The sequence below is a fragment of the Heteronotia binoei genome, chromosome 4 (assembly GCF_032191835.1).
Source record: "Heteronotia binoei isolate CCM8104 ecotype False Entrance Well chromosome 4, APGP_CSIRO_Hbin_v1, whole genome shotgun sequence".
NCBI classification, from domain to species: domain Eukaryota; kingdom Metazoa; phylum Chordata; class Lepidosauria; order Squamata; family Gekkonidae; genus Heteronotia; species Heteronotia binoei.
In genome coordinates, this window is record NC_083226.1 from 174,120,410 (window position 1) to 174,133,421 (window position 13,012).

Genomic DNA, 13,012 nt, shown 5'->3' on the forward strand with positions numbered 1-13,012 from the left:
GCCGTGAAAATGTCATGATGCGATGTCACCCCAGAAACGACTGGTGCTTGCACAGGGGACTACCTTTACCTTTTTTTTTTTATTTGGCATTATATTTTATGACACGCTTGGCTTGGCCCAACAAGGTGAAGATCCGGCCCTCCTGAGTTTGACACCCCTAATTTAGAGGGAGTAACAGCCCATCCACCCCTGGGCAAAAAAGGGAGGAAGGACAAAGGAGTTGAGTATTTACTTCTGTGCAGAACTTCTTCAGAAGTTATTGCATCTAGCAGGAGCTCTTCTGCATATTAGGCCACGCCCCCCTGATGTAGCCAATCCTCCAAGGGCTTAGAGGGCTCTTCGTACAGGGCCTACTGTAAGCTCCAGGAGGACTGGCTACATCAGGGGGTGTGGCCTAATAGGCAAAGGAGGTCCTGCTAGAATTCCTTACAGGGCTCTTCTCACAGGGCCTGCTGTAAGCTCCAGGAGGATTGGCTACATCAGGGGTGTGTGGCCTAATAGGCAAAGGAGGTCCTGCTAGAATTCCTTACAGGGCTCTTCTCACGGGGCCTGCTGTAAGCTCCAGGAGGATTGGCTACATCAGGGGTGTGTGGCCTAATAGGCAAAGGAGGTCCTGCTAGAATTCCTTACAGGGCTCTTCTCACAGGGCCTGCTGTAAGCTCCAGGAGGATTGGCTGCATCAGGGGTGTGTGGCCTAATAGGCAAAGGATGTCCTACTAGAATTCCCTACAGGGCTCATCTCAGAGGGCCTGCTGTAAGCTCCAGGAGGACTGGCTGCATCAGGGGTGTGTGGCCTAATAGGCAAAGGAGGTCCTGCTAGAATTCCTTACAGGGCTCTTCTCACAGGGTCTGCTGTAAGCTCCAGGAGGACTGGCTACATCAGGGGTGTGTGGCCTAATAGGCAGAGGAGGTCCTGCTAGAATTCCTTACAGGGCTCTTCTCACAGGGCCTGCTCTAAGCTCCAGGAGGATTGGCTGCATCAGGGGTGTGTGGCCTAATAGGCAGAGGAGGTCCTGCTAGAATTCCTTACAGGGCTCTTCTCACAGGGCCTGCTCTAAGCTCCAGGAGGATTGGCTGCATCAGGGGTGTGTGGCCTAATAGGCAGAGGAAGTCCTGCTAGAATTCCTTACAGGGCTCTTCCCACAGGGCCTACTGTAAGCTCCAGGAGGATTGGCTACATCAGGGGGTGTGTGGCCTAATATGTAGAGGAGCGCCTGCTAGAAAAAGAATCCTGGAATTATTTATACCTGAACAGCATTTTGATAAGAGGAGAAATATGTGTATATAAATATATATTTATTTTGCATGGAAATTGGAAGCTGCATCCCATTCTTCATCCTCTTCTCCGGCTGTCAAGACACAACGTGCCTCTGGGATTTCTCCAACGCATAAGAGGAAAGCACGTGAATATATATAGTTTCATATTGGTGGCAGATAGCACGCTGTTTTTAATATACGAGATCTCCTGATTCTAAGTCTTATTAAATCAACGGGTATAATTAAAAAAAAAAAAAAAGGAGGCTGGGTGGAAGAGTAACAATACTGAAACTTCAACCCCCATCCGTTTTCTAAGTAAGTAGACCCAATATTGCAAAATCTTTCAGAAATGCAAGCAGTACAGAGATTTCAACACAACGTGAACTTTCACATATCCCCAGGAGAATTAAATGCCTACCCAGCTACTAAAAAAGTTCCATCTAGTTGTAAACAGGAAAAAAAATGCTGTGTGTTGGGAAACAGTTTATATTAAGAACATAAGAGAAGCCCTGTTGGATTAGGCCAATGGCCCATCCAGTCCAACACTCTGTGTCACATAAGAACATAAGAGAAGCCATGTTGGATTAGGCCAGTGGCCCATCCAGTCCAACACTCTGTGTCACATAAGAACATAAGAGAAGCCCTGTTGGATTAGGCCAATGGCCCATCCAGTCCAACACTCTGTGTCACATAAGAACATAAGAGAAGCCCTGTTGGATTAGGCCAGTGGCCCATCCAGTCCAACACTCTGTGTCACATAAGAACAGCCATGTTGGATCAGGCCAGTGGCCCATCCAATCCAACACTCTGTGTCACATAAGAGAAGCCATGTTGGATCAGGCCAATGGCCCATCCAGTCCAACACTCTGTGTCACATAAGAACATAAGAGGAGCCATGTTGGATCAGGCCAATGGCCCATCCAGTCCAACACTCTGTGTCACATAAGAACATAAGAGAAGCCATGTTGGATCAGGCCAATGGCCCATCCAGTCCAACACTCTGTGTCACATAAGAACATAAGAGGAGCCATGTTGGATCAGGCCAAAGGCCCATCCAGTCCAACACTCTGTGTCACACAGTGGCCTATATATATATATATATATACACATGCACACACTGTGGCTAATAGCCACTGATGGACCTCTGCTCCATATTTTTATCCAATCCCCTCTTGAAGCTGGCTATGCTTGTAGCCGCCGCTACCTCCTGTGGCAGTGAATTCCACATGTTAATCACCCTTCGGGTGAAGAAGGACTTCCTTTTATCCATTTTAACCCGACTGCTCAGCAATTTCATCGAATGCCCATGAGTTCTTGTATTGGACTGATCCAACATGGCTTCTCTTATGTGACACAGAGTGTTGGACTGGATGGGCCATTGGCATGATCCAACATGGCTTCTCTTCTGTTCTTATGTGACACAGAGTGCTGGACTGGATGGGCCATTCGCCTGATCCAACTTGGCTTCTCTTATGTTCTTATGTGACAGAGTGTTGGACTGGATGGGCCATTGGGCTAATCCAACAGTGCTTCTCTTATGTGACACAGAGTGTTGGATCCAACATGGCTTCTCTTATGTACTTAGGCTCTAACGACTAAACTCAGGTTCTAACAACTATTTTCTTTAGTCATATTATGAGAAGACAAGCCACAAAGCTAGAAGTAGAAGGTGGCAAGAAAAGATGAAGACTCAACACTTTGGAGGTCATTAATGAACAGGGTTACCATAAGTTGAAAGTCACTTGACGGCACTTTAGACACACGGGATACCTTTGGGTTAATGCTGCTAAGAAGATGATGATATTGGATTTATATCCCACCCTCCACTCCAAACCTCCGTCTCAGAGCAGCTCACAATCTCCTTTATCTTCCTCCCCCACAACAGACACTCTGTGAGGCGGATGGGGCTGGAGGGGGCTCTCACAGCAGCTGCCCTTTCAAGGACAACCTCTGCCAGAGCTATGGCTGACCCAAGGCCATTCCAGCAGCCACAAGTGGAGCAGTGGGGAATCAAACCTGGTTCTCCCAGAAGAGTCCGCGCACTTAACCACTACACCAAACTGGCTCTCTAGTTTGGGTCTCAAGTTTTTCATGCTGGCAATAAGAATGGGTGTTAGGAGACTCTGGAGTCCCTAGATGCCCTGGCAGTCCACAGAGAGTCACTCATTTTTTTCGGGGGGGGGGGGCAGATCCAGGCAGTTTGTGGAGGAGTCAGAGGACATTTTTCCTGGGGCCCAGTGGGGGGCTCCCAAATGGTCCTGGTTGAGGGACGGGCACTACCCGAGATACCGAACACAAAAGCCAACCAAATTCTTGCTTGCTCTTCCCCGGTCTATGATACCCACGTAATTGTCTTCAACAGACAATAAGGGAACAAAGACTTGCATTCTATAACGATGATAAACAGGTCAGTTTGGTTAACAAGCGCATTCTGCTTGCGGACAGTCATCCAGGACTTCTGGTTTTTATTGCTACAGTATTCGGGGCCAGGGGAGGAGGGCCCCTCTGCAATTACAAGCTCTTCTGAGGCAGAAACCTCTGCGCCAGAAAACAGCAATATTGCTATATATAGCCCAGGAGAACAATCTAATTTTACGGTTTCCACTCTCCCCCAAAGATGACAAGTTTTTCATGCCGGAAATAAGAAGGATGGCCCAAAGCTCAGATATGAGAAAAAGGAAAGTGGTTTGGCTGTCGGTGTATTACTCAATCTTTTTTTTTTTTAAAAAAATGATATATAATATTTAGAGTTTCCACAGGGCTAGGAAGCACAAAATGGCAGCCCCACGACGAGCCCCTCCCGATGGAGCGAAATTTATCACGGATATGGTTTTGATAAATCTGTGATTGCGTATTGTTATTACAATGTGCAATTTCACTCTCCCAAGCAAAATAATGGCATGGGATATTGTTTAGCATAGCGAAACCTTTGCCTACTGAACATTAATTAGAAGAAAATTCCGTTGAAATTTTCTCTGATGATCTATTCAGCCGTTCACAAACACATTTTCTCCTAACAATTAAACCACTGGGAAAGTTACCGGAGTTTCTAAAGCGGTGGCGATATTTCCTTGTAAAGGGCCACAGTGTGTGTATTATTGTCAGGAACAAAGAGCATTAGTAACACTTCCAAACCACCACTAGGGAGCGTAGAGAGTTGAGAAAATGAGAATTGATAAATGAATCAAGAGGACTCAAGGCTGCATCAAAAGAGTTTTATTTGGGTAATTTGTCATCAAGAGCAAACCATGAACGTTTTTTCTCTCTCTCTCTCTCTCTGGTCTTTTCAAGACCATGGATGATAGACCCTTGCAGGCAGACTTTTAGTGGCACTTTGTAAAACTTGTCTACCTAAAAGAAAGAACCGTACAATTTCCTGTTTTCCCTCAACGAGGACAATCTGGACAGGTCCTACAAATGTACCCCGAAGTTTTATTCCTACTTTGTTCGACTGTCATGACAGCTTTTCGTCCAAAAGAGGAAAACTTGAAAATGTGCATGTCCAAGTCACCGTTCACGTCCTGGTTAAGTGTGGAGATTAGTTTCATCTTCTCAGTCCAACAATACAACAACATAAAGCACTTAGAGAATCCGGTGTGTCTTTTTTTTTTTCTGCGGATGTCTTCCACAGAACTGCTTGCTTATTTCCCAAACATCAGGCCAAGTATCTACATGGGGAAGCATACCTTTGACTGAGTTTCCACAGAAACTCAGACGACGTTGCTATCTAGACCACCAAAGAATCAGTCCACTCTCGAGTAACACCGTGAATCAGTTAAGTGACAACCGCCTTGTGTATGAATCGCTGCTACTAGGAACTGGTGAAGCTCATTTTCTCCAATACTGGGTGGGGAGAAAAAAAGAAAGAAAATAAATTAGACGTGAAATAAAATATGTTGTTAGCTATGATAACTTGATCTATTCCCCCCCCCCCAACACAAACGAGAAGCAGTATCTTGGGGCTGGTTGTACCACGAACCGGCTCATGAACCAAAATTCGGGCCAAACATGGGCCAGTTCAGGGCTCAGGAACCAACGTTTTGGGAAGACATGCTCCCCGAATATTTACCAAACTTTGGCCGGTTCGGCTGTTTGTGGCATTGCTCTCTCTCCCCTGGCTATGTTGACTGAAGCTCCCTCACACAGCCCCTTTAAACAGGCTGCACAAGGGAGCCCAAGACAGCTGGGGCAGCAGAAAGGAGGGGGTTAAATACCCTGTGGGAGGTACTTCACCCTCATATTTAACCCTCTGGTTTTGCTCCCCCACCCCACCCCTTGAAGCAGCAGAAAGTAAAACTGAGCATGGTCTGCTGCTCAGCTGTTGGTTAAAATGGTTATTAGTGATTTGATTTTGCTCTCCACTGCTTTGAAAGAAGGGAGCAAAACCAGAGGGTTAAAAGAAACCTGAGCCCCACCACCTATTTTTCTACAAAATGGCCCCTGCATTTTGTGACACCCATGGCCCAGCCCGACAAGGTCTCATTTATGTCAGATCTGGTCCTCATAACAAATGAGTTCGACACCCCTTGCTTAAGGAGCAAGAGGAAGAAAAGGCAAAGCTAACTTTAAAACAGCTGGTTATGGGGCAGTGGGTATCAAATCCTAAAGACATGGTGGAGAAAAACACCCATGCACAAAGCACTGCAATGTAACAAGGACCCCAGAACGCTCGAAAAATGTCCAAGCGAAAGGCAATCCAGTGCAACTCCATAAGAACATAACAGAAGCCATGTTGGATCAGGCCAATGGCCCATCCAGACCAACACTCTGTGTCACATAAGAACATAAGAGAAGACCTGTTGGATCAGGCCAATGGCCCATTCAGTCCAACACTCTGTGATATATAAGAACATAAGAGAAGCCACGTTGGATCAGGCCAGTGGCCCATCCAGTCCAACACTCTGTGATATATAAGAACATAAGAGAAGCCACGTTGGATCAGGCCAGTGGCCCATCCAGTCCAACACTCTGTGATATATAAGAACATAAGAGAAGCCATGTTGGAGCAGGCCAGTGGCCCATCCAGTCCAACACTCTGTGTCACATAAGAACATAAGAGAAGCCATGTTGGATCAGGCCAGTGGCCCATCCAGTCCAACACTCTGTGTCACATAAGAACATAAGAGAAGCCATGTTGGATCAGGCCAATGGCCCATTCAGTTCAACACCCTGTGTCACACATTGGCCAAAAAAAATTATATATATGTACACACACACACACACACACACACACACACACACACATATATATATATATATACACACACACACTGTGGCTAACAGCCACTGATGGACCTCTGCTCCATATTTTTATCTAACCCCCTCTTGAAGCTGTCTATGCTTGTAGCCGCCACCACCTCCTGTGGCAGTGAATTCCACACGTTAATCACCCTTTGGGTGAAGAAGTACTTCCTTTTTATCCGTTTTAACCTGACTGCTCAGCAATTTAATCGAATGCCCACGAGTTCTTGCATTGTGAGAAACGGAGAAAAGGACTTCTTTCTCTACTTTCTCCATCCCATGCATAATCTTGCAAACCTCTATCATGTCACCCTGTAGTCGACGTTTCTCCAAGCTAAAGAGCCCCAAGCGTTTTAACCTTTCTTTTAACTCCAGTTGCTTCTCCACTCAGGAAAAAAAAGAGAATGTGCCAATCTATCAGAAGGCTTTTCATTTAGATCTGGGCAGACACCTACATTTTAACACTGGATTGAGGGGGGAAATTTAAACAGGTTACAGCCCCTCTTAACCTAATAATCCGGAAAAGCGACAGATTCCGGGCTTGTAATTTATATACAGCTATATAAAGAACAGAAAAAGGAGGTGAGGCTGGTCTGGCTTCATTCATTTGGAGATGGCAAAAAAAAAAAAAAATCCGATTTAGCAATTTCCCTTCTCCGAAACAACCAGCAGCAACAATAAAACGAAGGAAGCGGTATCCAGAGACTGAAATTCAGGGCTGCTAACATTGGATTTTTTTTTTCTTGTTCTTCATTGTGAGCGAAAGGGAGGGAGAGAAATTCCTGAAGTCTGTTTAGCAATTCTATTGAGATTCCTAAATTCCATGCTCTGATGTTATGAGAGACAGAACACTGGAAAAAGAAAAGAAATTAAGCCACCGTGTTGGATAGATAGGGCCATTAAACACCACCAGCACCACACTATTAAGTGAAGGAGGAGGAGGAAGTGGAGTAGAAAGAAGAAGAAGAGGAGGAGGACGAGGACGAGAAGGAAGAGAAAGAAGAAGAAGAGGATGAGGAGGAAGAAGAAGAGTAAGAGAAGGAGAAAGAAAGAGAGGAGGAAGGGAAGAAATAAGAAGAGGAGGAGGGGGAGAAAGAAAAAGAAGAAAAGCTCTAACCTCAGTAAAAAATGATGAATTTCAGCTCAAGAGATGTTGTTGGGCCAATTACTGTGCTATGGAGACCAAGTCCTATGAGGGAAGGTTGAAGAAGCTGGGGATGTTTAGCCTGGAGAGGAGGCGGCTGAGAGGTGATATGATCACCATCTTCAAGGACTTGAAGGGCTGTCCTATAGAGGATGTGGTGGAATTGTTTTCTGTGGCCCCGGAAGGTAGAACCAGAACCAATGGGTTGAAATTGAATCAGAAGAGTTTCCGGCTCAACATTAGGAAGAACTTCCTGACCGTTACAGCAGTTCCTCAGTGGAACAGGCTTCCTCGGGAGGTGGTGGGCTCTCCTTCCTTGGAGGTTTTTCAACAGAGGCTAGATGGCCATCTGACAGCAGTGAAGATCCTGTGACAATAGGGGGAGGCAAGGCTTTTTTTGTAGCAGGAACTTCTTTGCCAATTAGGCTACCGTTCCCCCCCCCCCCCGATGTAGCCAGTCCTCCAAGAGCTTATAGAGCTCTTCGTATAGGGCCTGCTGTAAGCTCCAGGAGGATTGGCTACATCAGGGGGGCGAGGCCTAATATGCAAAGGAATTCCTGCTAGAATTCCTTACAGGGCTCTTCTCACAGGGCCTGCTGTAAGCTCCAGGAGGATTGGCTACATCAGGGGGGCGAGGCCTAATATGCAAAGGAGGTCCTGCTAGAATTCCTTACAGGGCTCTTCTCACAGGGCCTGGTGTCAGCTCCAGGGAGATTGGCTACATCAGGGGTGTGTGGCCTAATAGGCAAAGGAGGTCCTGCTAGAATTCCTTACATGGCTCTTCTCACAGGGCCTGCTGTAAGCTCCAGGAGGACTGGCTACATCAGAAGGGTGTGGCCTAATAGGCAAAGGAGGTCCTGCTAGAATTCCTTACATGGCTCTTCTCACAGGGCCTGCTGTAAGCTCCAGGAGGATTGGCTACATCAGGGGGGTGTAGCCTAACATGCAAAGGAGTTCCTGGTACAAAAAAAGCCCTGGGAGAAGGTATCTGTGAACTTCCTATATTGTGTAGGGGGTTTGACTAGATGACCCTGGGGGTCCCTTCCAACTCTGATTCTATGAATATTATTAGCTTCAATTAATAGCTTCAATTAAGCAGCTATTCAAGGGGTAGGACACTTTTTCCTCTAGATTGCCGGCAACCTTTTGGGGAGGGACAGAAGATAATTTTTAATAACGCATCCCATCATGGGAAGGTCGGCCTACTTTCACAAAGGGTGGAATTCTAGCAGGAGCTCCTTTGCACATTAGGCCACACACCCCTGCTGTAGCCAATCATCCAAGAGCTTACAAAAAAGAGCCTTGTAAGCTCTTGGAGGATTGGCTACAGCAGGGGTGTGTGGCCTAATGTGCAAAGGAGCTCCTGCTAGAATTCCTTACAGGGCTCTTCTCACAGGGCCTGCTGTAAGCTCCAGGAGGACTGGCTACATCAGGGGTGTGTGGCCTAATATGCAGAGGAGGTCCTGCTAGAATTCCTTACAGGGCTCTTCTCACAGGGCCTGCTGTAAGCTCCAGGAGGACTGGCTACATCAGGGGTGTGTGGCCTAATATGCAGAGGAGGTCCTGCTAGAATTCCTTACAGGGCTCTTCTCACAGGGCCTGCTGTAAGCTCCAGGAGGACTGGCTACATCATGGGTGTGTGGCCTAATAGGCAAAGGTGGTCCTGCTAGAATTCCTTACAGGGCTCTTCTCACAAGGCCTGCTGTAAGCTCCAGGAGGATTGGCTACATCAGGGGTGTGTGGCCTAATAGGCAAAGGAGGTCCTGCTAGAATTCCTTACAGGGCTCTTCTCACAGGGCCTGCTGTAAGCTCCAGGAGGACTGGCTACATCAGGGGCGTGTAGCCTAATAGGCAAAGGAGGTCCTGCTAGAATTCCTTACAGGGCTCTTCTCACAGGGCCTGCTGTAAGCTCCAGGAGGACTGGCTACATCAGGGGTGTGTGGCCTAATATGCAAAGGAGGCCCTGCTAGAATTCCTTACAGGGCTCTTCTCACAGGGCCTGCTGTAAGCTCCAGGAGGACTCGCTACATCAGGGGTGTGTGGCCTAATATGCAAAGGAGGTCCTGCTAGAATTCCTTACATGGCTCTTCTCACAGGGCCTACAGTGAGCTCCAGGAGGACGGGCTACATCAGGGGTGTGTGGCCTAATAGGCAAAGGAGGTCCTGCTAGAATTCCTTACAGGGCTCTTCTCACAGGGCCTACAGTGAGCTCCAGGAGGACTGGCTACATCAGGGGTGTGTGGCCTAATAGGCAAAGGAGGTCCTGCTATTATTCCTTACAGGGCTCTACTCACAGGGCCTACAGTGAGCTCCAGGAGGACTGGCTACATCAGGGGTGTGTGGCCTAATAGGCAAAGGAGGTCCTGCTAGAATTCCTTACAGGGCTCTTCTCACAGGGCCTACTGCAAGCTCCAGGAGGATTGGCTACATCAGGAGGGTGTGGCCTCATATGCAAAGGAGGTCCTGCTAGAATTCCACCCCTGCATTTACAGTCAGACCGTGATGGTTTTTCACCCTAGTTTACTTCTCTCCGTTATAAACCAAGCAATGCCAACATGGCTGGATGCACCAGTTTTCTTCTCAGATGCACCACAATTTCACATGAACACATGAAGCTGCCCTCTACTGAATCAGACTCTCGGTCCATCACAATCAATATTGTCTACTCAGACTGGTAGTGGCTCTCCAGGGTCTCAAGCTGAGGTTTTTCATACCTATTTGCCTGGACCCATTTTAGCTGGAGATGCCGGGGATTGAACCTGGGACCCTCTGCTTACAAGCAGATGCTCTACCACTGAGCCACAGCCCCATTCATGGCTCTCCAGGGTCTCAAGCTGAGGTTTTTCACACCTATTCGCCTGGACCCTTTTTTAGCTGGAGATGCCGGGGATTGAACCTGGGACCCTCTGCTTACCGAGCAGATGCTCTACCACTGAGCCACCGTCCCTCCCCTAATTGGTATTTCTCATTGGTATTTAACAATTCAGAGCACATCACTCCAAGGCAGAGCGCCTGGTCCCATATGCCGGTTCTTAACTTTTTAAATTTTTGCTGTGGTTGCTCGAGTTTTAATTTCTTTAAAAGATAAAGGGCAGAGTCCACTTCTGTACGACCCTGCCGACTGGTTTCCAACAGCAAGCCGTCACAGCCCGACACGAAAGCCTCTGAAAGCCACCCGGAACGAGGAAACGGCTCGTCTTGATCCTTCCAGTTAATTAAACTTGATATCCATCAGTAATAACACATATTTACTTTTGCTTTAAAGGGCTTGTAACCCATGAGAGGGGGGAGGAATAGTCAAACAAAACTGAAGCCGGGGCTGTAGGTTACAGCAGCTGAGATAAGGGGTTTTAATAATGTCAACTGTTATAGAAAGCACGGTGTTTTGTTGCCTTCAGATGTCACAAATTAAAGATGAAATTATTTCCCACCCTAATTTTTTTTTCTTAAGAAGAAGGCTGCAGATTTATATCCCACCCTTCTCTCTGAATCAGAGACTCAGAGAGGCTTACAATCTCCTGTATGTTTCCCCCCCCCCCACAACAGACACTCTGTGAGCTGAGTGTGGCTGAGAGGGCTCTCACAGCAGCTGCTCTTTCAAGGACAACTCTTGCGAGAGCTCTGGCTAACCCAAGGCCATTCCAGCAGTTGCAAGTGGAGGAGTGGGGAATCAAACCTAGTTCTCCCAGATAAGAGTCCGCACAAGAAGGAGAAGAAGACTGCAGATTTATACCTCGCCCTTCTCTCTGAATCAGAGACTCAGAGCGGCTTACAATCTCCTGTATCTTCTCCCCCTACAACAGACACCCTGTGAGGTGGATGGGGCTGAGAGGGCTCTCACAGCAGCTGCCGTTTCAAGGACAACTCCTGCAATAGCTATGGCTAACCCCTGAAATTGTGCAATGTATATAATTTGGGAGGAACCCTTTGGGGGGAAAAGAACCCACTGATGTTTCAAGATTTTGACATGGTCGTAATGGAATACTTCAGCCATTGGCTGTGTCAATAGCAGCAGGGGAAAACTGTCATGTCCATGCATTCTTGTGGGGCAAGATCTGGCTATAAGCCACAAAGTATAGACCAGGGGTAGTCAAACTTGCTTAACGTAAGAGCCGCACAGAATAAACGCCAGCAGTTTGAGAGCCGCAAGACATAAATGCCAGATGTTAGAGAGCTGCCAGACAGTTATGTACACCCTACTCACCACTTTACATGTAAAGACTCTAATCCACCCTACCCCTGACCTGGATAGCCAAGAGTAGCCCAGTCTCATCAGATCTCAGAAGCTAAGAAGACCACCAGGGAATAACAAGGCTGTGACGCAGAGGCAGGCAAAGAAAATAAGAGAAGCCTTGTTAGATGAGGCCAATGGCCCCTCCAGTCCTACACTCTGTCACAGAAAAACATAAGAGAAGCCATGTTGGATCAGGCCAATGGCCCATCCAGTCCAACACTCTGTGTCACATAAGAACATAAGAGAAGCCATGTTGGATCAGGCCACTGGCCCATCCAGTCCAACACTCTGTGTCACATAAGAACATAAGAGAATAAGAACATAAGAACATAAGAGAAGCCATGGTGGATCAGGCCAATGGCCCATCCTGTCCAACACTCTGTGTCACATAAGAACATAAGAGAAGCCCTGTTGGATCAGGCTAATGCCCCATCCAGTCCAACACTCTGTGTCACATAAGAACCTAAGAGAAGCCATGTTGGATCAGGCCAATGCCCCATCCAGTCCAACACTCTGTGTCACATAAGAACCTAAGAGAAGCCATGTTGGATCAGGCCAATGGCCCATCCAGTCCAACACTCTGTGTCACATAAGAACCTAAGAGAAGCCATGTTGGATCAGGCCAATGGCCCATCCAGTCCAACACTCTGAGTCACATACGAACATAAGAGAAGCCATGTTGGATCAGGCCAATGGCCCATCCAGTCCAACACTCTGTGTCACATAAGAACCTAAGAGAAGCCATGTTGGATCAGGCCAATGGCCCATCCAGTCCAACACTCTGTGTCACACAGTGGCCAAAAAGAATTCTGTGTGTGTATACACACACACACACTGTGGCTAATAGCCACTGATGGACCTCTGCTCCATATTTTTATCTAAACCCCTCTTGAAGGTGGCTATGCTTGTGGCCGCCACCACCTCCTGTGGCAGGGAATTCCACATGTTAATCACCCTTTGGGTGAAGAAGTACTTCCTTTTATCCGTTTTAACCTGTCTGCTCAGCAATTTCATCGAATGCCCACGAGTTCTTGTATTGTGAGAAAGGGAGAAAAGGACTTCTTTCTCTACTTTCTCCATCCCATGCATTATCTTGTAAACCTCTATCATGTCACCCCGCAGTCGACATTTCTCCA

General features: G+C 47.2%; 1 protein-coding gene across 1 annotated transcript in view; it reads right to left on the minus strand.

The window, feature by feature from the left end:
• Nucleotides 1-4,458: 4,458 nt before the first annotated feature.
• The window catches only part of LOC132569801 (phosphatidylinositol 3-kinase catalytic subunit type 3), a 142,089-nt gene continuing 133,535 nt past the window's right edge, over nt 4,459-13,012 (minus strand). Inside the window, exon 13 of the mRNA XM_060236222.1 lies at nt 4,459-5,100. Within this exon, the coding sequence (XP_060092205.1) occupies nt 5,086-5,100 (15 nt within the window). The 3' untranslated portion in view covers nt 4,459-5,085. The remainder of the gene's footprint in view (nt 5,101-13,012) is intronic.